General features: G+C 41.6%; 1 protein-coding gene across 3 annotated transcripts in view; it reads left to right on the top strand.

Moving 5' to 3' along the window:
• The window catches only part of HYDIN (HYDIN axonemal central pair apparatus protein), a 516,844-nt gene that overhangs the window by 317,928 nt on the left and 174,171 nt on the right, over nucleotides 1-24,745 (top strand). For 2 of the 3 annotated variants that reach the window (XM_058279757.2, XM_071209090.1), the window contains 5 exons: nucleotides 11,419-11,559; nucleotides 12,253-12,331; nucleotides 15,094-15,213; nucleotides 15,502-15,711; nucleotides 17,930-18,070. In XM_058279757.2, coding sequence (XP_058135740.1) covers nucleotides 11,419-11,559; nucleotides 12,253-12,331; nucleotides 15,094-15,213; nucleotides 15,502-15,711; nucleotides 17,930-18,070 — 691 coding nt within the window. The remainder of the gene's footprint in view (nucleotides 1-11,418; nucleotides 11,560-12,252; nucleotides 12,332-15,093; nucleotides 15,214-15,501; nucleotides 15,712-17,929; nucleotides 18,071-24,745) is intronic. The other variant, XM_071209089.1, reaches the window with a different exon arrangement.

The following is a 24,745-nucleotide window of genomic DNA, read 5'->3' as shown; positions in this document are numbered from 1 at the left end:
AAAAGCAACTTTCAATGAGACTTTTTCCACCAGGTCCCAGCACAGGGCTGTCACCATGGAGCCCTGAGCTGCAGCTCAGCAGGCCCCTTCACATTTTCTGGTTCTGCAGTGTTTGATCTTTCATATAAAAGACTCTGCCTGCTTTTGAAGCTTTACAGTAGGACCACCAATACAGTATGGACAGCCTTACTATGAGAAAAAACCTCTTTAGCAGTTTTCTGGAGCACAAAGAAAATGTCTCAAGTGGGAAATATTTACAACTTACACAGAGAGCTGTGTAAGGCCAAACCTTCCTTGAAGAGATACTGTTGGAAGCAATGGTAGGAGGGTTCTGCAATTTTGACCCACAGCAATAACTAAAATTGAGTGCTTATCAGGTGCCAAGCATGATTCTACGCCTGCTGCACATCTGAGCTCGTGTCATTCACACAGCGACCCTGGAAGAAGGATTCATATCCTTCTTTAAAAAAGCCTGAACCCACACCATGGACCCAGATTCCAGTTCTCTGACTGCAAAGCCCTGCCTTGACCACTCTCTCTGCTAATTTGGCAACATACATTTTTCTGCACATTACACTACTGTGTAATTTTTTCATTTAAATGAACTTTTTCGGAATACTCTATCTAAAATGTTGTGCCTGGTGCTATGGGGAACACCAAGATAAATGAGCGTCCTCACTGTCCGTGCGGATGGTAAATAGCAGAGACAATTCTGCCACCTGCTTACAGAATGCAAGGCCCACTCGGACACATAAGCACTCACTCTGGACCAGGCATTCATGGTGTCACTTTGTTTCGTCTTCCCTGTTTATACAGCACTTACTCAGGAAACACTATTGTTATCCTGGTTTTACAAATAAGCGAGGCACAGAGAAGGATCCAGAATGAGCACTAGATAAAAATGGACTAAAATGGAAGAGAGAGAAAGGCAGCAAGAGATAATAAGCTAAATGAAAAAAGAGAGAGACTCATAGAACACAAACAAAAAACAACTATTCATTCCATACTTTGGAACTTTGTCCTCTACTTCCCAACATTCCAAATAGGACAGTGAAGAACTCTGGCCAGAACGTTTGCAGGACTCCTGCGGTGGCATACTAATGGCGCCCAGCAGGGTGAAGAGAAGCCAGCGGCCCCTGGAGGGCTGGGCTGCAGGGCCCAGGGGAGAGAGAGGCTCCCACCCTGATTCTTGATTCAGCCTCTGAGAGCTGCAAGGGGTGGAGAGCCTCCCAGCCCAAGGCTGTGCCCCACAGGGCATTCTGGTGATGGATCCCATCCCAAACTGGCTGCGAAAGCCAGGATTTGCCTTGGCCTGGCTGAGCCCCAGAGAAGCTTGGACCCTCAGTTGTCTCTTCAGTTCAAACCCCAAAGCGAGACTCCCAGAGCACTTACTGGCTACAGATGAGCCTCCTGGTCCCCTCTGCTCACTGACTTCTCTTCTGGGACTGCAGCCCTATCACAGGAGGGTCAAGGTATTAGTGACCTGCGTAGACTGTCACTGTGGGCTGCCCCTCTCCTCGGGGGCTGCAGTACTGAGGATTTTGCCCCAAGGTTCATCACTAGCTTTCAACTAATCATCCTTAAAATGGAGGAAGGAAGAAGCTCCAGGGGAGGCATCCTGCTTCCATTCAGGAGGGCGAAGGCTCCAACAACTGTCCTTACATCAGACGTTTGGAAACTCAGGCTCAGCCCTACGTCATAGGAGCTGAGCCGTTTGGGGACATTATTCCATCGAGGAAGTAGCAATACCTGCTAAATTCCTCAGGCAAGGCTGACTGAGGGGAGGGGCACAAGATCTTGGGTTTTGTTTGGCTTCTTGAGAAAGAATAGCATTTATTTAAGTAGACTTGAGATATGTGGAGTATATAATACACTTAAAGTAACAATATAATACTTAAATCTAAATATATGCTTACATATTATATATTACATAAATTAACAACATTTGCTATAGGGCAAAAATTTTAAATAAATACAATTTATTCACATACATATAATTTAGCTCAGTGATTTTCAAACCCTTTACAGCAGAACCATTTTTTCCAGGGAGCTCTTGACTTTTATGTAAATCATCTAACAAGCAGAGATGCTGGGTGAGCCCTCCTTCCTTTTTCCACCCCATCCCCATCAGCTCCTGGGCACCCTCAGGAGAATCATGGGGCTGAGTCAATCTCTAGTCACTAGTTAAGCTTCACATTGTCAAGTCACAAAGGCATGTTGAAGGAAATGCCTCACTTAAGCACACTAAATGTCAAAGATAATCAGTTGCTCCTCACCTAACTCTGACTTTCCTTTCAACTCGCAGGAAGAATCTTGTAGTCATTCCACCCATCATGCTTCTGGGCGCCAGCCGCCCCGGACTCCTGAGTCCTCTCAATGCATGCAGCTGTTGTTGTTGCTGTTGTTGTTAAATTAGTTCTCTGCCATTACCAAATTGCCTTAAATTTAGTGAATTAAAATAATATCTGTTACCCTATAGGTAAATGAATTGTGGGTTAAAACCCTCGCTGTTTTCCTTTATTTCAGTTTTGAGGGTTATAAACATTTTTGTCCTGTTTTATGTTATTATAGAAGAATATAGTTACCTGATTATAAATTCATTCCTTTTTAAGGCATTTCCCCACTGTCTCCAATATCAGTGGAAGGTCTGATATTAGAGATTCAGTGTGAGCTAAGCTGACTTCTACAGCAATCAGTGAGGAGTATCAGTGCATATCAGAGCCAGACGTAGGGTTATGCCTGCTTGGTTCACTTAGAGATCTGAATCTTTAAAAAGATTTCATTTGATTTATCTACATGTTCATATTAATTAAAACCCCCAAGGCTAGCTACTGAAAGCCAAACATGAAAAGAAATGACTTAAAAACCATCCCGTTTTGAAAGTGTTTCTAAAGAGCTTTGAAGCTGCCCAGAAGAGAGATTTCAGCCACCCGCTTGGCAGCGTGAGAGCCTGTAGCAGTGGGGACACCTTCTGGAACTTTTCTGGAAATGGGCATTCTGCACAGAAATTGTTCTGGAGAGCTTTAAGGTTGATTTTGGTTACCTTCCTTCATGACTCACTTAGCAGCAAAACTCCTTCCGGGTAGTCACTACAAGGACAAGGTCGATAGTCTTGCTTTTCCTTTACTAGATTACAACTGGGATGGGTCCCTCTTCTTCATAGAAAAACAGAAGGTCCTTGGCTTTGTGTGTTCCTTATGTTGTAGTTCGATTATTGTTAAAATGAAAAGACTCGCTCTGTGAGTCACTGTCATGGGCATGGCATTTAGGCAGGGACCAAAGGGTAGCTCTCATCTACTGATGGGGTAGAATCACCAGCAAATTTAAAACATTAGCTTTGGAGTCAGCTGATAATTTAACTCTCAGTTTTATCTTCTGAAGATAATCAAAGCACAGTACCTACCTCACTGAACTGTTGTGAAAATTAAATGAGGCAGAGCTTATAAGGTGCTTAGCACAGTACCTGGAAGAGAATAAGTGATGGATTCGAGTTGGCTGAAGTTATTTAATTAGGACTTTTGCTTGTTTTGCCAACATTTTTGTGACTTTCTTGCCACCATCTTCTAGGTCAGTGCTTCTTAGTCTTGGACGCTCATTAGGATCACACTGGGAACTTTTTAATATCCTGATGCCAACCACCTCAGAATCTTGGTGATTAGGACCCACTTTTCTATTGTTCTTAAAGTGCAACAGGTGATTCCACTGGGCACCCCACAGAGAGAACCCATGTTCCAGAAGCTCCAATTTCAATTCCTTCAGAGAACCTTTGAAAATATGGCTTTTTTCCCCTAAGGTCTGAATAATTTGAGTTCCAGCTACCTCAGTTATCTTTCACCAACTTCCACCTTAGCACAGGTGGCCACTTGGAAGCATTTTGGAACAGAATAATGTCAGAGGGGTAAGCAGACTTTTTTCCATGATGGGTATGTGTCTGTAATTTGCTTTTCCTTCTCATGTGGCAGAGCTAGAATGTGCTGGTAGGGAAGGCACTGAGCCAGCCCCATCTGTTTCCATCTGTCATTTGCTTCCCAATGTGGGAGGACCAGCAAGTGTAAGGCCACAGATCCAGGCCAATAAATGGAGAAAAAATGGCAGGGACTTTGTGTTTGCCCAGAGGGGCTCAGGAATTTGCCCACTTTTAATATGATTTAAAGCAAAGATTGTAATCTGCTCCATTTGAAAACAGAAGTGAGAGGCCTATCAAATCACAGATTTTTGATGTGTAGAGCCAGAGGAAGGAAGAAAGGAAGAAAGAAAGGAAGGAAGGAAGGGAGGGAGGAGGGAGGGAGGGAGGAGGGAGGGAGGGAGGAGGAAGGAAGGAAACCCCACAACCCAAGACTGTCTTCCCACTACCACTTCCCTGACCTATCCGTGAGTAAGGCTGAGTGGCTCGCTAGAAAGAAGGGATGGAAATCAGAGAACAGTGGAGGTGCCAGTGGGGGCCACCACAGTCAGAACCTCTTAGTCTCCTATGTTCCCCTTATATTTGCTGTTTGTACTTGGCAACCTCCTTTGCCCAATGCCAGGAGAAAGAGTTGTGTTGGATCAGTAAAAGTAAAGTGACAAGAGGAGGATCAGTTCCTCTCCTGTCCCCGTGGCTCCTCTCTTCCCTTCCTGTCATGCCTGCTTCCAGTCCTGGGCCTCACTGACTCCAAACTCATTGCTTCTGTGTCCTTCATCGTCATCGTATCATCCACCACCACCACCACCATCATCATCATCATCATCATCCATCTGGCGCCTCTACTCACGCTGCAGCTACAACAGACTTTTCATTCGTGTCCAGGGAATTCAAGTTCTCTCAATATTTTTTCATTTTCAGATACTTATTCCTCACTCTTCTCCACCGGAAAGTACCACTCTTCATCCCCTACCCTCCCAGGCAGCCTTGGTCTCCCCTCTTCTGAATTCCAGTGATATGGAATTTCTTTTTTTTAATTTTAAAAATGACATATTGAAGTATATCATCATATGTGAACATACATAAATAATAAGTGTATAGTAAAAGTTGTGAACTTACAAAACAAACAAGCATAACATCATACAGGGCTCCCATACCTCACCCCACCACCAATACCTTGCATGTTGTGAAATATTTGTAACAAATTATGAAAGAATTTCATCGAAGTATTACTACTAACTATAGCCCATATCTTACATTTGGGTTTTTTCACCCAACTCACCCTTTCATTTTTTGTTCATAAACCATATAATTTTTCTAAGGTGTACAATCAGTGGCATTTGGTATAATCATAGAGTTGTGTATTCATCACTTAAATCAATATTAGAGCATTTTCATTACTCAGAAAAACAAAAAACAAAGCACTATCACACCCATGTATTAGCACTACCAATTATAAATCCTATGATGTGCTTTCACAATTTCTATTCATTTCCAAACATTTTTAAACAACTTTTTACCAATTCTGCACTGATGTTTTTCTCTGGTGACTTATATTCTAGCTATTAACTCCATTAGTTTGCTCATTATATTTAGTTCATAATAGCAAAATCATTTAATATTTGTCCTTTTGTGCCTGGCTTGCTTCCCTCAACATAATGTTCTCCAGGATCATCCATGTTGTCATATACTTCACAACTTCATTTCTTCTTACATCTGAATAATATTCCATTGTGTGTATATACCACAGTTTGCTTATCCATTTTCAATTGATAGACACCTGGGTTGTTTCCATCTTTTGGCAATTGTGAATAATGTCACTATGAACACTGGTGTGCAGATGTCCATTCATGTTATGCTTTCAGTTTTTCTGGGTATATACCTAGTAGTGTATATACCTAGTAGTGGTATTACCAGGTCCCATGGTAGATCTATTTCTACCTTCAATAGAAACTGCCAAACAATGCAGTGGCTATACCAGTCTACATTTCCACTAACAGTGAATAAGCATTCATATCGCTCCACATTCTCTCCAACTTGTTTTCTGTTTTTTTTAATGGAATCCATTCTACTATGTGTGAAAGGATATCTAATTGTAGCTTTGATTTGAATTTCCCTAATCCCATGCTGAGTTCCTTACATCAATTAAACCTCATACCAATCAGGTGAGCAAGGTTCCATCCTAATAGTACCATCACCATATGGTGTGAAAGTGGAGAAATGAGTTCAGACACAGGTCATCTGGCACCACAGTCAGTGCCCCTAACCACTCTGCACATCTCACTGTTGGGGCACTTGTGCCCTGAATTACACCCATTTCTTTGTCCCTAACTCTGACCCTCTGGACTCTCGGTTCCTTGAAGCAAGAATTGACTCTTTCACCTTTGGAGTCACAGCAATGCTTAGCACAGTGCTTGGTATACCTTAGGCATGCAATGAATGTGTATAGGATCAGTAAATGAATGTCTATTTTTTAAATAGCTCTAAGCACTTTACAGGCTGGAACACACTTAAAATTCTCAAAGAATTCAGCAAGGGTCTGTTTTATCCCCATTTGACAGGTAAGAGACTGGAACACAGGGAGGGAAAGTAGTTGAAGGTGACAGGGGCAAAGCTGAGCTTCACACCCAGACAGCCTGGCTCCCGAGCCTGCCCTCTTAACCCCCAGCCAGGCTCAGAGCCGGTCAGGAAACCAGAACAGCCTCAAGGATGAGCAGGAACTAATCCACAGGCTCCTCAGAGTGCTGCCACTGGGAGGACTGACTGTTTTTCATGTTTGGTTTGGTTTGGTTTTTTCTGTCCCCTGGATCTGTCTGTCCAACATTCTGGGTCTGAGGAGTAAGAGTCTAGTTGAACAGATTTGGGCCACCACAACCCACTCACTGGTTAGAGGAGGACACAGCTCTTCGGCTGAGAGAGCCCCCGTGGTGCCGCTGCACGCTCTTCGTCACAGACAGTCCACGAGCATGAAGCCCAAGCCTGGGCTGGACTCTCCTTTGTCCAGCAATGTCCATATCCCGGATCCTGCAGGGAAGGATCCCCATCACCAGCTTATGTACTTCCCCATACATGGCGCTTTGCACCATTGCTTAACTGTGACCTTTGAATGTCTTGCCTCCCAACTAGATGGATCATTTCTGGGTATCAGAGACTGCTTGCTTACCTGGCAGGTCCCTCAGTCTCCTAGAGCTTGTCATAGACCTGGTGTCCTATCCTCAGATACCTATAGGCCCCAGACAGTTAACATGAATGGGGGCCATGGGTGAAAAATAATGAAGCAGTGGGGGCTGTGACAAACTGAGTAATGCTGAGTGGAAGTATAAAGACAGTGTTATCATATTATCTGGTATTTTAAAAGAAACCAGAAATTTGGATTTTTATGCAGTCTCAAATTTTGTTAGCGACTGACTTGAATGGATTCCTTACAAGTAGAGCCTGTGATGGTGATTCTTGAGGAGGTGATTTATTAAAGGAGGGCTCTATGGAAAAACTATAAGACAGTGAGGGAAGCAAGATAGGGCAGTGGTAAAAACCAGGGAAAAAGGTGTGATTTCAGAAGAAGTCACTTCTAGTCTTTGCCTGATCCTTTGGAGAGCTCTGGAGCATGAATTGGACCACAGACTTTGTCCCGCTCAGAGACAAGGAGGCTGAAGGGCATAACCTCCCAGGCAACTCCCATTGGGTAAGGGTGACATCCAGAGAAGGGTGCAGGTGTGAGCCCTTAGCCAACCCCAGCAGTCAGGGATGGGAGCATCATTCTTGTCAAAGGGAATATGGACAGGGCATCAACAGCATCTGCCTCAGTCATTCATTTTTTAAAACATTTAGCAGCGTATGAGCCAAACAAAACACATCTGCAGGTTCTTTCTCTCCAGCCAGCAGCCACTTCCCCCTCCACAGTGGACACTCCCAGAAGCCAGGTCTAGTGAAGTCTCTGGGGCTACTACTACACAGCTGTCATGTTTGTTTTCTTTAAGACCTTGACTGTACTGCACAGAAACTCCAGAGGATGGTCAATATATTCCATTCCATCTGCAAACATTATCTGACCTACAACAATGAAATATTAACTGAAATACAGACATGTTCTTTGGGGTTTTATTTTGGTACAACACTGCTTCCAGGGAAGGAAGAACAGGAAATAGTGTGTGGTGGATTTCTTTAATTCATACCCAAGAGTTGAAATGAAAATATGATGAGGAAACTGCTGAACCCAAAGCAGAGTTGCTGAGAAAGTATGTGTCTGGCATTCACATGGCTCTGACACTCCTGAAGGGAATGTTTCTTTTCAACTCCTCCAGTGATTCTGATATTGGTAGCTCTGGATTTGGAGCAATGTTGAATTTCCTCGTTTTCCATGCATTTTCTTCTTTTTATTTTTTAACAAATAAACTTTATTGATACATATTAATAAAACATAAATCCATCCAAAGAGTAAAATCAATGATATTTGGTGGTATAATCACGTATTTGTGCATTCATCACTTCAGGCTTTTTAGAGCACTGTCTTATTCCAATATTAATAATAATAAAAAACAAACAAAACTCATCACCTCTCAATCTCTCAATGCTTCCCCTGCCATACATAGCTGCTATTCTTTTTCCTTCTCTCTAGTATATTTGTGTTTATATTTTGTAAAAACAGTCATATATGCAATATCACCCATATTCATGTTTTACATGAAGTTTTACTATCTTATAAAGTCCCATGTTACAGTTTTTAGCTTTCCTTCTAGTAATAAACATGACCTTAGACTTTCCCTTTCGACCACTGTCATACCCATATAATAGCTCTGCTAGTTGCAAACACCATGATATGCTTTCACCATTTCTATTCATTTCCAAAGATTTATAAGCAACCTTTTTACCAATTCTGCCCAGATTAACCCTCAGCTTTCCATTGTCTACCCTCCTTCTATTTTCTGGTGACCTATAGTCTAATTTGTAATTCCACCACATTCTCTTTTAAAAATGACTGAATCTAATCTTGTTTGGGTCAGAAAAGAGAAAAGTAATCACCTGTTTCTAATGGTAAAATGAATCTGATCCAAAAAACTCAGCCAATGTTCTATTTCAATTTTTTTAGCAGGTTTTCAATTTTAGGGACAAGTTAAAGTCTTCATTTTGACCCAAGTTTTCCTCTCTCCTGTGGCTCAATGGTAAGGGCAGCTTTGCCCTTCTCTTCTGTTTCCAAAGGGGCCTCTCACTTCCCGATTATTCAGGTAGCATCGTCAACTAAGGTGTTGTTTTTCCTCAGGTAGCCAAACAGTCTGCAGCCTTGTATTTTTCCTTCACAGATATTCCCATATGCCTTTTTCATTCAGCACAACATCACAAGGGGTGCAAATGTTGGATGAGGGAGTGTTATTATGTGGGGCAGCGATGTGACAGAGTCTCTCCAGGTGTCCCTGCTGACCTGGGTGATTTAATACGTGCTCAGAATTTTTCCTCTGCTGCTTTTCACTGGCCCTAGCTGGTAAGGCTGCTGCGATAACCCTATGTTAATTATCAGCTCCAGTTTTAAGCTGTCATGTTGCCATTCCTACCCATGGAGGCTCCTAGATCTGGCTACACAACAGAATCGCCTGGGAAGACTGTTAAACTTCTGGATCCCACCTGAGTTCTGCTGAATCAGAATTTCTGCAAGGATAAAGTTTAGGCATCTGTATTTTAATAAACTTCTCCAGAGATTCTCTAGCACCCAACGCAAATAGGTCCTTTGCCTAGAATGGTGGGTTCCAGCATAACTGAAGTCAAGTAGGCATATCTAGTCTGGAACAAGCCAAGTGGAATCTCATGGAAGAAGATGAAAAGAACCTTTTCACATCTAGATTGGGGAGGGGGTAAAAGGTATGGTGCAGAATAGCCAAATTATCCTACATTCTGCTTCACCTGTATTTATCCAGCCAATCCATCCATTATTCAACCAATTCATCCATCCATAAGTGCATACCTTCAAATACATACATTCAGATATATATTGAGCTCATGTTCTGGGTATAAGACCCTCTGCTGTGGACGCTGCAAAGAGGGACCCCAGAGACTCTACCCTCCAAGACCTCACAGTTCCCTGAAGTAATAAGCCCAGCCACAGATGGTTCTAACCCGGAGTTTTCTCAAGGGAAACATGAACTAATTACTTTTCTTAAAATGAGCGAGCAGGGTTCAGCTCAGAGCCTTCACCAGATGAGAAAATAATAACATTGTTTTATTTTTCCATTGTATTGATTTTTCTAAACATATTGGATAATACTAGTTTTTTCATTTTTAATAATGATGTAACACTTTCCTTAAAAATAAGCCTATTAATAAATACCACAGTGTGATATCACTACACATTTGCTTGAATAGATAAACTTAAAAAGACTGAATATCAAGTAGAGATGAGAATGTGGACCAACCAGAACTCTCATACACCATAGGGGAACTGTAAAACGGTACAACCACTTTGGGAAATTTTTTGGCAGTTTCTTATCATGCTAAACATGTACCACCATACAACCCAGCAATTCCCTTCCTAGAAATTTACCCAAAAGAAATGAAAATGTATGTGCCTAAAAGACTTTTACATAAATGTTCGTAACAATTTATTCATAGTATTCAAAAGCTGGAAATAGGCCTGATGATGTCCATCAACTGGAGGATGGAAAAACACACTGTGGTCATCTGTACTATAGAATACTGCCCTCTATTACTGAAAAAAAAAAAAAAAAGCCAAACTACTGCTACACACGGCAACATGGATGAATCTCAAAAACATTACAGTGAGCAAAAGAAGTCAGACATGAAAGAATGTATATTGATGGCTCTATTTATATGAAACCATAGGCAAATCTAACCTATGGTGATATAAAGCAAAGGAGTGTTTGCCTGGAGTGATGATGTCCAAAGGCCTTTATAATCAGTAAAGCGTGGACAGATGGGCTTCAGCACCAGCTGGTGCAGTCACAAGTTTCCCCTTTGGGTCCTTGTGCTCAGAAGACTTGAGTGATGGGTAGCTCACTGGCAAAGCCAAGACTAGGGTAAGGCAAATGAGGCACAAAGGGCAGAACGTTTTAGGAGGCAAGGTCATGCAAAGACTGAGCCTGCACTTATAGAACCCTGAGTGCCTCGCTTGCCTCACCCTGGTCCTGGCCCTATTCACCAGTTATCCAGAAGGAGGATCCTTGGTAACTCATTTATTCATAAGCATGCACGAGGGCTTCCTCCATACCAGGCATGCTATTAGACACTGTGTTAGATGTGAATCCTCAGTGAGCACGCAGCCTGCAGTGATGGGGAAAATAAGTGTGGGGGACAGATACAGACCTAGACTAGGAGAGCTGCCCAGGAAACTTGCCAGGAGAATTGAAACCCCAGCTAAGATTGGAAGAATGAGAAAGGGAAGGTAAATCTAAGGGAGGGTACAAGGTAGTACCTTCTAGACCTGCCTCGTCTAGGATATAGAGCTTGGCCTTGGAAACTGCGAGCCCCACTGCAAAAGCTGATGTATGCCTGTGTCCCGCGTGCCTTTGCAGGTTTGTTGCACAGCCAAGGAAGTCCTACAGTGCCCCCCTGTCACAGATGGAGTCCATCCCAGCAAACTCAGTGTCTACCAGCTCGCCGGCAATCTCAGCTGTAATGAATTCCCCGGAGATAGATATAAATGATTTTGTTAAGTAAGTGCAAATGTAAAGCCAGCATGGATTTTTAAAATAGTGTGCTCTTTTCTCTACATTGAATTTTGTTTTCAGTACTCATCCTTCATTCATTCAACCACTCTTTGAACAGTAGTTTAATGAGTGCTTCAAAATGGGAGACGTTATTCTAGACATCTGGGCCATGGGTATGGAAGTCTGTCTGTCATAGCCTCCTGAGCCCTGGGGGCATAAGCCCTTCCTGCCACCTTACTCTCTTCATCTGTCCAAGATCTGCATCCAGGGTCAAGAGTAGCAATCAGAAAAGGCTGCAACAATTTGCTCAGCATTATATCCTCATGTTAAAATGCTCCAATAAATCATGAAACTCAACATTAAACATCTAGGACCCATCCAAATTGTCTGAAGACTTGCTCAAGCTTCCTAGAACTTTTTATAGGTTGGACATTGGCTTGATGGTACAGGAAGAAGGGTTGGACCATAGGGAGAATTGACCAGTTTAGTGTCCTAGACTGCATGTCTAGGACAGAGGGTATAGATCACTGACCAGCTGACCTTTTTAGGAAAGTGTCCCTTGATTCTAATTCTTTGGGGGTAGGAAGAAGACCCACTAATTCTTTGGGGGTAGGAAGAAGACCAGATTGTTACCCAGCAGAATCTGGGTTGTGATGGCTGCCAGATGAATGATTCCCCACATTTCATTGAACTCTTTAGAACTATCCTTGAGAATGAAGATGTTGCTCATGAAGAAAGAGTCATCAGAAAGACACAGCCAGCCACGATCATCCCAGAAGTACGTTTTTCTTTCCCTGGGGTGGGTTGGCAATTCAAGAGTCCTTCCCATGAAACAAAGGCCGAGCCAGAGACAGAGTAGCATGTGCTATGCTGGGGCTTGGCTGGGACGAAGCTGCATAACTTTATCCAGGTCACTCCCCAACCAAACACCCACAGAGCCAACACGTGGGAGACTAGGACACCTCAGTAACCGTATTTTTTCTATAGCAGAAAAGTCAGTTTCTCTAAACCTTGCTGATCATGTGTTCTTCCCACCCCCTACAGAATGGCTACTGAAGGAGAAATCATTTCCTCGATAATTCCATAGTAAACATAAAGGGGAGAACAAGAGCATGTAAAAATTCATACCCTTGAATTTTCCTCCCAGTATCATGGCCTAAGAAAACCATCATAGATACAAAGATTTATGTACAAAAATGTTATAACACTTTAGAAATGGCAAAAAAAAGAAAAAGAAAAAGAAAAAGAAATGATCACATGTCCATGAGGAAAAATTGTATGAGATATTATACAATTTTTCAAAATAGTGTGTGTCTCAGAAGTGACACAGAGTGGGGATTACCAGGTATCCTCATTTGCTTTGAAGGTAAAAGTATGAATTGGTATAACCTCTATGACATGCAATTTGGTAATGTGTATCAAAATTTTAAATACACAAGTCCTCTTCCAGAAAATTATTCTCCAGGTACACATTTATATTTGCATAAAAACATGGAAATATTCTTGTGCACTGCAGCTTTGTTAATAGCAGCAAGAGTATTGGAACTGACTTAATCCTAGCAATAGGAGACTGATTGAATAAACTAAATTTATATAGCCACACAATGCAATATTACAGAATCCTTAAAAGGAATGAGAAAGTTCTCTCTACACTGATTTGGAGAGATCTCCAATATATTAAAAGTAAAAAATAAGAAAAAATGCCAGGGTGCAAAAAAACAGAGTGCATTGAATCCTACCATTTTTGTAAAGAAAAATAGTATCCAAATATTTAAACAACAACAAGCACTTATTGAGTACTTATTACCCACTTTGCATGATTAAAGGCATTCTTTTTTACCTTGACTCTTTAATTCTACCAACAATTCTATGAGGTAGGTGCTCTTATCTTTCTCCATTCTACTAATGAAAGGATACGTATATGCCACACAATGTGCCTGAAATACAGGTAGTCTGGCCCCAGAGCCTTGTTTTTAACCACTGTGTTATTTCTCTCCAATATGTACTTAAATAGATTGGCATATGCATAGAATATCTTTGGAGGGTAAGCTTCATAAAGGCAGAGATTTTTTTCTCCATTTTGTTCACTATTATATCCTTAGAACCTAGAACTATGTCAGGTTCAGAGTAAGTTCTCAATAAATATTTTGTTGAATGAAGAGAATAAATAAATGCAACATAAGAAACTGGAGAGTCATTACCCAAGGGGAGGAGCACTGGATGTTGGGGGAATAGAGATAGGGGTCCTATTTTTCAAACCAGATATCCTTGTGAATATATTAAATTTGTATCATGTACATGTTTTTTTTAAATGTATTTTTAAATTATTTTAAATGATGCTTATGAAGAACATTCAGTCACGTGGGAAGACACATTATCATGTCAACTGAAAAATCAAGATATATATATATACATGTATACACACATTATACACACATACACAAACATAGTGTAACCTAATGACTGATTTTTTTTAAGATTTATTTATTTATTATTTCTCTCCCCATTCCCCAACCCTCCTCCCCCCCACCCCAGTTATCTGTTCTCTGTGTCCATTTGCTGCGTCATCTTCTTTGTCCGCTTCTTTTGTTGTCAGCGGCACAGGAATCTGTGTTTCTTTTTTTGTTGGGTCATCTTGTTGTGTCAGCTCTCCGTGTGGGTGGTGCCATTCTTAGGCAGGCTGCACTTTCTTTTGCGCTGGGTGGTTCTCCTTATGGGGTGCACTCCTTGTGCGTGGGACTCCCCTACGCAGGGGACACCCCTGCCTGGCACGGCACTCATTGCACGCATCAGCACTGCACATGGGCCAGCTCCACACGAGTCAAGGAGGCCCAGGGTTTGAACCGCGGACTTCCCATGTGGTAGACGGATGCCCTAACCACGGGCCAAGTCCGCTTCCCTAATGACTGATTTTTATTGCTCATTTTGGAGCTTTCTGTATTTAGAAAATTTTTAGAAAGAGTATGTGGCTTTTAAATCTTAATTCTTTTCCTTTTTCTATTTTCAAAGATGTTTGTCCTAGAAAACTCAAGAACACAGAAAAAAGAAAGCAAAAATCCTACCACTCAGAGAAAAAATGCTGCTGAAGTTTTAGCAAAATAACCTCCCAGCATCTTTTTGCCTATGCTAATCTCTGAATGAATTTATGCATGCTCACATTTTCAGATATATAGGTGTATATCATTTTATATGAAAGGGAACTGCTTTTAGCTCAATAATACATTGTGAATATCATTCTCGGTTCATAAATATACATTGCATCAACCTCCCTGGACAGAGGCACCGCACACAGGTTGTTTAAAGTGATCCCCTGGGAATAGGTTATTTCATGCAATAACTTTTTTGCTACACTAAATAATACTGCAGTAAACATTCTTGTACATATATGTTTGGGTATTTGTCCAATTATCTCACTAGGGGGGAAATGTACTTAATTTTTTAATCAAATACAATATACACCATTTTTCTGCGACTGCTGGGGAGGAGCCATTGGCCCATTATGAATGTTTGCTAGCTTTTTCTCACACCTCTAATTTCTAGGGATTAAAAATGAACTCTGCTGAAACAGAGAGAATACACCACAGCCAGAGCCAGGTTGAGTTCCACGAGTCCCTGTGGATCTTTGAACAGGATGAAATGCTTTCCCTTGGGATAGAAGAAGTAAGTAACCCCATAGGTCAGGAAGTCATCTGATGCTAACTTTCCTTACTGAGCTCCTGACCCAGGCTAGGAATTTAAGTCTCACCAAGTACCACTGCCACTATCCCCATCAACCTAAGCAGGTAATAAATGCACATATTTCAGGGTATTGGACTAGTTGCCTTTCATGGAGTCAATCAAGTTAAAAGGCAGGAAATAATCTGAAAATTGACTTAACTTCAATTTACCCTTCACCTGGACAGCCTTCACCTGGACAGCTGCTGTCATCTCGTGTGACTTTCCCTGCAGGTATTTGACATTTTGCCCCTCTACGGAGTGCTGCGGCCACACAGTAGCCACCAGATATCTTTCACCTTCTATGGACACTGTAACATCGTTGCACAGGCAAAAGCTCTGTGTGAAGTGGAAGGAGGGCCCACCTATGAAATAATGCTCAGGGGAGAAGCCTCTCTGGTCAACTATTCCTTTGACACCAAAGAAATTAACTACGGATTACAGGTATTGCAAACCACCGGGGAAACCTTTTCTGATCTTGCCTTCAACATGGCCACGGTGCTTGTCCTCACATCTCCCCTGGAACCCCCAAGAATTCACAGATCCTCATGGTCTCACCGTCACCCGTGTGCTTGATTCCCTTACCTGCCAAACTAACCCTGATCATCCTCCCCTGCCGATTGTCTATCAGACATTTTCACTTGTTTTTCTCACTGACACCTGAAACTCAACATGTTAGGCACTATAATTTTCATTTTCCCTTTCAATCCAGAAGCCCATTCCAACCCCTTCACTTCTTTCAATAGCACTACCACCTGTCAGTCCCTGGGGTTTACAATCTCCAAGGTATTTTCCACTGCAATCTCTCCTTCACCTCCCCATCTTTACAGTTTCCAGGGTTTGCCGATCCGCCTGAGTCAGCTTTTCCTTCCCATCATCTCTACTGGGTCTAATCAAGCCATTCCTAAATTATGGCAATTCTTACCAAACTGTAATGTATCTACAAAGCACCTAGTAATCTTGTCAAGTGCAGATTCTGGTTCAGTAGCATTTCTGACAGCTCCCAGGGGATACTGTTGCTGCTGGTCCGTGAACCATACTTTGAGTAGTGGGGGATTACAATGCATTCTTTGCTTCGGGCAAATCACCTCACCTCTCCAAGCCTCAGTACCCCTCACCTATAAAATGGGAAGAGGCTAGCAATGCCTATTTCACCAGGGGGTTGTAGCTACTTGGATAAAGTACCTGGTCACTACTGTACCTGCATCAGAGTAGGTCTGCAGTCATCATCAGTGTCCTTCTTTGTAACCCAGCGGATCAGAGCCAGGCTTCATGGACTGAGTGAGGGTATCCTAAGCCCATCTAGTAACTGATGCTCCTTGCACAGTAAACTTCATTTCTCACAATTCCCCAACCCTGTCAGTTAACTGCAAGTCCCTACCTCTTTTCTTCCCAGCTAGATTTTGTGTTCTTATAGGCAGAAACCATATTTCCTACCACATCTTTTTTTTTTATCTATTTCTTTTTTTTTTTAATTTCTCTCCTCTTCCCCCCCACCTCCCCTGCCCCAGTTGTATGCTCTCTGTGTCCATTTTTGTGTGTTCTTCTTTGTCCGCTTCTGTTGCTGTCAGCGGCACAGGAATCTGTGTTTCTTTTTGTTGCATCATCTTGTTGTGTCAGCTTTCCGTGTGTGCAGCACCATTCCTGGGCAGGCTGAACTTTCTTTCGTACTGGGTGGCTCTCCTCATGGGGCGCACTCCTTGCGCGTGGGGCTCCCCTACGCGGGGGCCACCCCTGCGTGGCACGGCACTCCTTGCGCACATCAGCACTGCGCATGGGCCAGCTCCACATGGGTCAAGGAGACCCGGGGTTTGAACCGCAGACCTCCCATGTGGTAGACGGACGCCCTAACCACTGGGCCAAGTCTGCCTCCCCCTACCACATCTTGGTGGGGATCAGACCCCCATTATATAGTACTGCACATATAATTACTGAATTGTGTATGTACGTGTATTTATAGGTTAAAGATTGGAAACCAAAATCTGATTCACCCAACATGTATTGAGGCTGTCTACATTTTGTTTACCAAATAGAATTCTCTTTCCTCCCCTATTTCCAGGGTCTTCTGAGCAATTGGTATTGAACCAGCTCAGAGTATATTCACTGAAGCAACCAGTCCTTCCTGTGGCTTGTCCTAAGAACTCCTTTGGTTCTTGCGGTTTTTGGGATTGCTGAACTCAGCTGCTGAATTACGTTAGCAAAATTCCCAGGGAAACGGGCATGGTGGCCTATTACCACCATGGTTCCCCCAATGGCAAAATTCATTCTGTAACATTCTGTACTTATCATATATGTTTTCCTTACAGGATGGAATCCTGAGAACAAAGCTTCTTAATGTGGAAAGCTTACTTTAAGATTGATCTTGTAACATAAGTTCCTTGTGGTGCAGTTCATATGCCTTCTTACTGTCATCATATCTGAATAAAATAGTGATTAGAAGAACCCAGAAAAGGGCCAGATTTCCAAAGTCTAGTGCTTCTTCCACCCTAACAGGCACCTTCTTGTGATAAAAACATGGTTTGTCCAGTGTCTATGTCACACACAAAAATAAAATCCTTGTCTGTGAGGCAGGTTTGTCTATACACTTTGTTCAGAATGGTAGCAGGATCCCAAAGGGTAGATGATAGGGCAAGCACTCTCCTTCTTCTCTTCTCCTCTCAAGCCGTTTGACCATGTCACGGAACGTGAAATCACACTGAAGAACACTGGGAAAGTTGGCTTTGAATTCAAGATTCTTCTGTCAGACCACCAGTCTTCACCAGACAGCCTTCTTCCAGGAGTGCCACAAATCCTGCCTCTCTCAGTAAGTAGCAGGCCCTGCCTTGATGGCCACATGTGTTAATGGTGGGAAAGGCCCAAGTTCAAACCTCCAAGCAACACCCCAGAGATGTATGCGATAATGGTAAATATTCACTGCCAGGATGATGGATGACTTTTTATTATTACTATTAAAACTACAGCAAGAAAAATAAATAAATCCAGGCCACTTGACTCATTCAGTCAATGAATATTTATTGAGCGCCTGTATTAGCCAGGCATTGTTCCAGGGACCAGGGATAGAGCAGTGAACAAGATAGACACAAACTCATGCACTTGAAGAGCTTAAATTCTAGTGGATTTTTTTTTCATGACTATAAGAATAGTTCATTTCCACTTACATCCTCACAATTTCCCCTATAATTCCTTGAAGCTGTGGTCTTCCTCTCCCCTGGCTATACCAAGTAAAAGCTGTTTTTCTCTAGCAGGTGTGAAGACACCACTAGACTGCAGTAAGTCAAACTTGTTTTAGAAGCAAATATTTGTATTATGTTACTCTGTTTTAAGGAATATTTGTTGAATTTTTCTCATTAAGAAAATGGCACATTGTCATTGTAGAAAAATCAGAAAATATAAAAAATAAGGAATAAAACTGTAATTATTGAAGATGGCAGTGGAGTAAGGAGCTCGTAGAGTCAGCTCCTGCTACAGGGCAGTTAGTAAACACCCAGAGCTATCTGGAGCTGGCTGAAGCACCTGTTTGGGGGCTCCAGGAGACCAGAAGAGCATCCTGCATATCCTTGAAGGAATGGAAGGAGGAGACTGCCCATCTGTAGAGAAGACTCATAAGTAGAATGTTCCACGCCCCGGAGACCAGTGCCCATCCTCCCCTGGAGGTATGAACCGCCTTGGGAGCTGTTCTTCGGCTGGAATTGAAAGCTCCCCTTCCCAAAAACAGGGGAGGAAGAGATGGTTGGGCACCAACTTCAGTTGCTGATGAGTAAATTCAGTGGGCTGCAGTATAATCCTGAGAGCAGCTAAAGTTTGAGCCTGTCCAAGTCAGAAAGAAGCCAGGAGCCACCACCTTAACTCCGCACCTGGTACAAGGGGAAGCGGCGTGGACTGAAAATCCCAGTGCTGATGGAGACCAGCTTTTTCCCATCCAAGTCACATTGCAGGTCTAGCCTAAGACCCAGTGCCACCTTCGACAGGGAGGAAGCTGCAGGGACCTGCGCCAGGCTCTCCAGGAAATTGCCAGCCAAACCACGGAGGCTGGTGATTGTCCTACTCTGGTGGCGCAAGCCGCCCCAGGAGCTGTTCTGTGACTGGAATTGGAAGCTCCATTTACCAAAAACAAGGGAGGAGAAGATAGTTGGCTGCCAATTTCAGCTACTGATTGGTATGCTCAGATGGTTAAGGAATAACCCTAGAAACAGCTGGGGTGTGAATTTGTCCAAGTCAGAAAAAGGTTGGTGGCTGCCATTTTGACTCCACCCCCAGCCTGAGGGGAAGGCGGCCTGACCAAATATCACAGTGACAGTAGGAACCGGTTTCTTTCACCCAGATCAGCCTGTAGCCCTAGCCTAGGCTTTAGTCCAACCTCTGGCTGGGGGGAGGCTGGCAACTGCGGTCATCTTGGACCTGCACTGCATAGATTGCTGCCCATACCTGCAGCTCTGTTCATGCCCCAGGCAGGGGAGAAAGGGGCATTAAGTTTCATCAGTCTCTTTGGGCAACTACAGTCTAGGCCTGCATGACTTGGATTATTCCACACAACTGTGACTCTGTCCCTACCTCTGGGAAAGGAGAAAGTTGGGAGAAGCTTCATCCGTCCCTGGGGCAATGAGGGCAGCTTGAGCCTCCACTAGCTTATAGCACCAATTACATCCTTGGCTCCTACTGCACAACCAACAAGGGAGAAAGGGCAGGAAGCCCTAAACTAAAGAGAAAAACTGCACCCAGAATAAATACTCTAGTAAGCCAGATGCCAAGACACCAATAAAAAATTACAATCCACACCAAGAAACAGGAAGTTATGGCCAGTTAAAGGAACAAGATAAGCCTCCAGATGACATAAAGGAGTTGAGACAACTCATCATAGATGTTTAAATATATCTCCTTAATAAATTCAGTCAAATGGCTGAAGAGATTAAGGATATTAAGAAGACACTGAACCCTGGCCACAGTGGCTGCTGATGGTAGGGAGATGGAAGAAGAGATATGGTGTGGGGGCATTTGCAGGATTTGGAGTTGTCCTAGGTGGTGCTGCAGGGATAGATGCTGGATGTTGTGTGTCCTGTCATGGACTGGGGGAGAGTGTGGACTACATGTGGCCCACTGTCCATGTGGTGCAGCGGTGCTCCAGAACGTATTCACCAGGTGCAGTGGATGTGCCACAACGATGGAAGATGTTGTTGATGTGGGAGGGGTGGGGTGGATGGGGTGGGGTGTATATGGGGACCTCATATTTTTTAATGTAACATTTAAAAGAAAATAAAGAAGAAGAAAAAAAAAGATACTGGATGAGCACAAAGAAGAATTTGAAAGTCTACATAGAAAAATAGCAGATCTTTTGGAAATGAAAGACGCAATAAATGAAATTTTAAAACCATTGGAATCATATAATAGCAGATTTGAGGAGGCAGAAGAAAGGATGAGTGAGTCTGAAAAAATGGCCTCTGAAAGTGAACATACAAAACAACAGATGAAGAAAAGAATAGAAAAACTGAACAATGTCTCAGGGAACTAAAAAACAGCCAGAGATGTGCAAACATCCATGTCATGGGTGTCCCAGAAGAAGAAAAGGGAAAAGGGGCAGAAGCAATATTTAAAGAAATAATGTTAGAAAATTTTCCAACCCTTTGAAGGACATAGATATCCATGTCCAAGAAGCACAACATACTCCCATCTGAAAAAATCCATGCAGACCAACTCCAAGACACGTACTAATCAGACTGTCAAATGCCAAAGTCAAAGAGAGAATTCTGAGAACAGCAAGAGAAAAGCAATGCATAACATATAAGTGATACCCAATAAGATTAAGTGCTGATTTCTCACCAGAAACCATGGAGGCAAGATGATAGTGGTCTGATATATTTAAGATACTATGAGAGAAAAACTTCCAGCCAAGAATTCTATATCCAACAAGACTGTCTTTCAAAAATGAGGGCAAGATTAGAATATTCACAGATAAACAGAAACTGAGAGAATTTCTAAGCAAGAGACCAGATTTTTAGGAAATATTAAAGGGTGTATTTTAGAACCTGAAAAGGAAAGACAGGAGAGAGAAGCCTGGAAGAGAGTCTGGAAATGAAGATTATATCAATAAATGTAACTAAAAGTGTCAAAAGAGTGGTGAAAATAAAATATGACAGATAAAACTCAAGTAGTCAGGAATAAATTTAACCAATGATATAAAGCACTTGTATTCAGAAAACCGCAACCCAATGTTAAAAGAAATCAAAAGAGTCCTAAATAACTGGAAGAACATTCCATTTCATGGATTGGAAGACTAAATATCATTAAGATGTCAAGTCTACTCAAATTGATATACAGATTCAATGCAACCCTGATAAAAATTCCACAAGCATTTTTAAAAAATTGAAAATACAATTAGCAAATTTATTTGGAAGGTAAAGGGTCCTGAATAGCCAGAAATATCATAAAAGGAAAAGTGAACCCTCATCTCTAGGCTTTAAATCATACTACAAAGCTATAGTGGTAAAAACAGCATGGTACTGGCATAAAGACAGATACATAGACCAATGGAACCAAACTGATGACTCAGAAACAGACCCTCACAGTATGGTCAAGTGATTTTTGACTAGCCTGTCAAACCCATACAGTTCAGGCAGAACAGTCCATTCAGCAAAATGGTGCTGAAAGAACTGGATATCTATAGCCAAAAGAAGGAAAGAGGAAGTCTATCTCACACCTTATCTAAAAATTAACTCAAAATGGATCAAAAACCTAAAAATAAAAGCAAGAACCATAAAACTTCTGGAAGAAATTGTGGGAAAATTTCCTCAAGACCTGGTGGTAGGTGGTGGATTCTTAATGGAGAAAAGAGAAGGACTGAGATGAACTACTGATGTTTAATGTATGAAGAAGTTTTAATTAGCTTTACTGTAAAAGTGTGGAAATGTATAGAATGGACGGTAACATATAATGAGTAACAGCTAGTATATAAATAGGGATATGGCTAAAAATGGTAGTCTAGGGATATAAAAGCCAATTGACAGAATGCTAGAGAATAATATAGGAACTGAATAGCACAGTAAACCAAGAGGTGGATGAGAATTGTGGTTGATGGTACAGATGCAAGAGTGTCCTTTGTGAGCTAGAGAAAATGTGTATCACTACTGCAGGGTGTTGGGAACGCGTGGGAAAAATACAACTGGAATGACCTAGGGACTGTGTTTAGCAGTAGTAATGTAATATTCTTGCATCTATGCCAAAGATGTACTGTGTTGATAATGGGGCAGTAGGGAAAATGTGAGCCAGACGTATACTATGGACATGGTAACAATCAGATGATATTATCTTATCTGTAACAAATGTTCCACCATAGTGTGGTATGTTGATAAGAGGGGTGTTGCTGCATATGTGAATGATTGTTTTATAAGTTTACAACTTCTGTCATAAAAAATATATTTTAAAAATAATAATGAGGTGTGTTGGGGGGAAAACACACCAAATGTAAGATAAGGACTATAATTAGTAGTAAGATTTTGACATTATTCTTTCGTAATTTGTAACAAATATCTCAGAACAATGCAAGGTGTTGGTGGAGGGTTGATGTATGGGACCCCTGTATGATGTTATGCATGTTTGCTTCACAACTTGTACTTACACCTAATTGTTTATGTATGCTCATATATAAATGACATAGAGATAATAATAATAGGGAGGGTTGGGGAAAAATACTTTGGTTAGTAGTAATATTTTGACAATGCTCTTTAATCATTAGTTAAAAAGGTTGAACAAACAATGTAAGGAGTTATGAGAGTCCTGTATAATGTTATATATGTTTGTGTTGTAAGTTCACAACTATTACTATACACTTACTGTTTATGTATGTTTGTGTGTGGGTGATATATTTCAATAAATTAATTTTTTAAAACTTTAATTATTCATAATTTTATCATCCAAAGATAATGATTTGGATAATAGAGTCTATTCTTTAATTTAAACTTAAATTATCACATATATTTGGGTCTCTTGCTAATCCCTCTATTCTGTTTCATTGAACTATTTGCCTATCCCCTCATTAACACCATTCTATTCTAATTGCTATGGCATTAAATACACCTTAACACCTGTTAGGTCAGCCCCCTTTTTTGTTCTTTTTCCAATTTGTCTCAGCTATTGTTTGATATTTACACTGGTGTTTTGTTTCTCTGGCTCCCTAAATTGAATACCTACTTTCATTTTCTTGATTAATAACGAAAAAAATAAAACACTATATATTTGCCTGAGTATACATTTAACCTCATCCCGTAATTTTTAAGAAAACAAAACTTTATAAAGTGGAAGTCAACTTTGCATATTTTGTATACTTTGTTATCTACTATTTTAATTGTCATTATTTTTGAAGTTATATAAAATTATAGTTTTATTTGTAAGAATTATTTAGAAACGTGATTTTTGTTTTTAATTTCCAAATGACTAAGGTTGTTGTTTTTGTTATTTAAACTCAATGCTGAGTTAATCTTGTTGTCTTGTAAAATTGTCTTGTTCCCTTTTTTTAAAATTACTATTTTATTTTTTTAAGATACTTCAGTTACGCAAAATGTTACACCAAAAAATATAAGGGATTCCCATATGCCCCATTCCCCACACCTCCCACCCTTCCCCACATTAACAACAACTTTCATTAGTGTGGTACATTCATTGCAATTGATGAACACATTTGGAGCATTGCCACTAAGCATGGATTATAGTTTACATTGTAGTTTACATTCTCTTAAATTTATTCTGTAGGTTATGGCAGGATATATAATGACCTGTATCTGTCATTGCAATGTCATTCAGGACAACTCCAAGTCCTGAAAATGTCCCATTTTAGACCTCTTTTTCCCTCTCCCTGCCTTCAGCACCTCCAGTGGCCACTGTCTCCACATCAATGATATAATTTCTTCCATTGCTACAATCACAGTAAGTCTTCTAGTAGAATACCAGTGAGTCCACTCTAGTCCATATTTTATTCCTCAGTCTGAGGATTCTGGTATGGTGATGCCCACTCCATTTCTAATTGAGAGGGACCTCGATCCCATATGGCTGATGGATGGGACTCTCTTGCTTGCAGCTGTAGACACCCTTGGTTCCTTGGTATGGTGGTTGTCCATCCTCACCTTCTTGTTAGTTGTCCTGGGTGAGTCCAATGAACTGGAGAGTAGGTGTTGCAACTCCACTGAGGCTCAGGGCCCAAGTGGCATATGGACAGCCCAAAGATTCAAGTCTCTTGAATGTACACCCACCAACTCCAGTACCATCTATCGGTTCAGGTAGAAGGGAGAGAAGAAGCACGTGCAGAGAAGTCACAACTGAGTCCAACTCTGTAACACTCAGGAGCCCAAACTCCAAAGTAGGGCCCACTGGCAAGGCACCAAACTCCAGAGCTATCTCCCATGACTGTAGGACCTGGGTGTTTCAGGAACCCTCAGGAGCCCCACTATTTGGGATAGGATCTACTTTGGCAGTCTATGAGATCCTACTGAGA

The sequence above is a fragment of the Dasypus novemcinctus genome, chromosome 18 (assembly GCF_030445035.2).
Source record: "Dasypus novemcinctus isolate mDasNov1 chromosome 18, mDasNov1.1.hap2, whole genome shotgun sequence".
Classification (NCBI taxonomy): Eukaryota; Metazoa; Chordata; class Mammalia; order Cingulata; family Dasypodidae; genus Dasypus; species Dasypus novemcinctus.
Note: the sequence above shows the minus strand (reverse complement) of the source record. Positions and strands in the feature narration are given on the sequence as shown.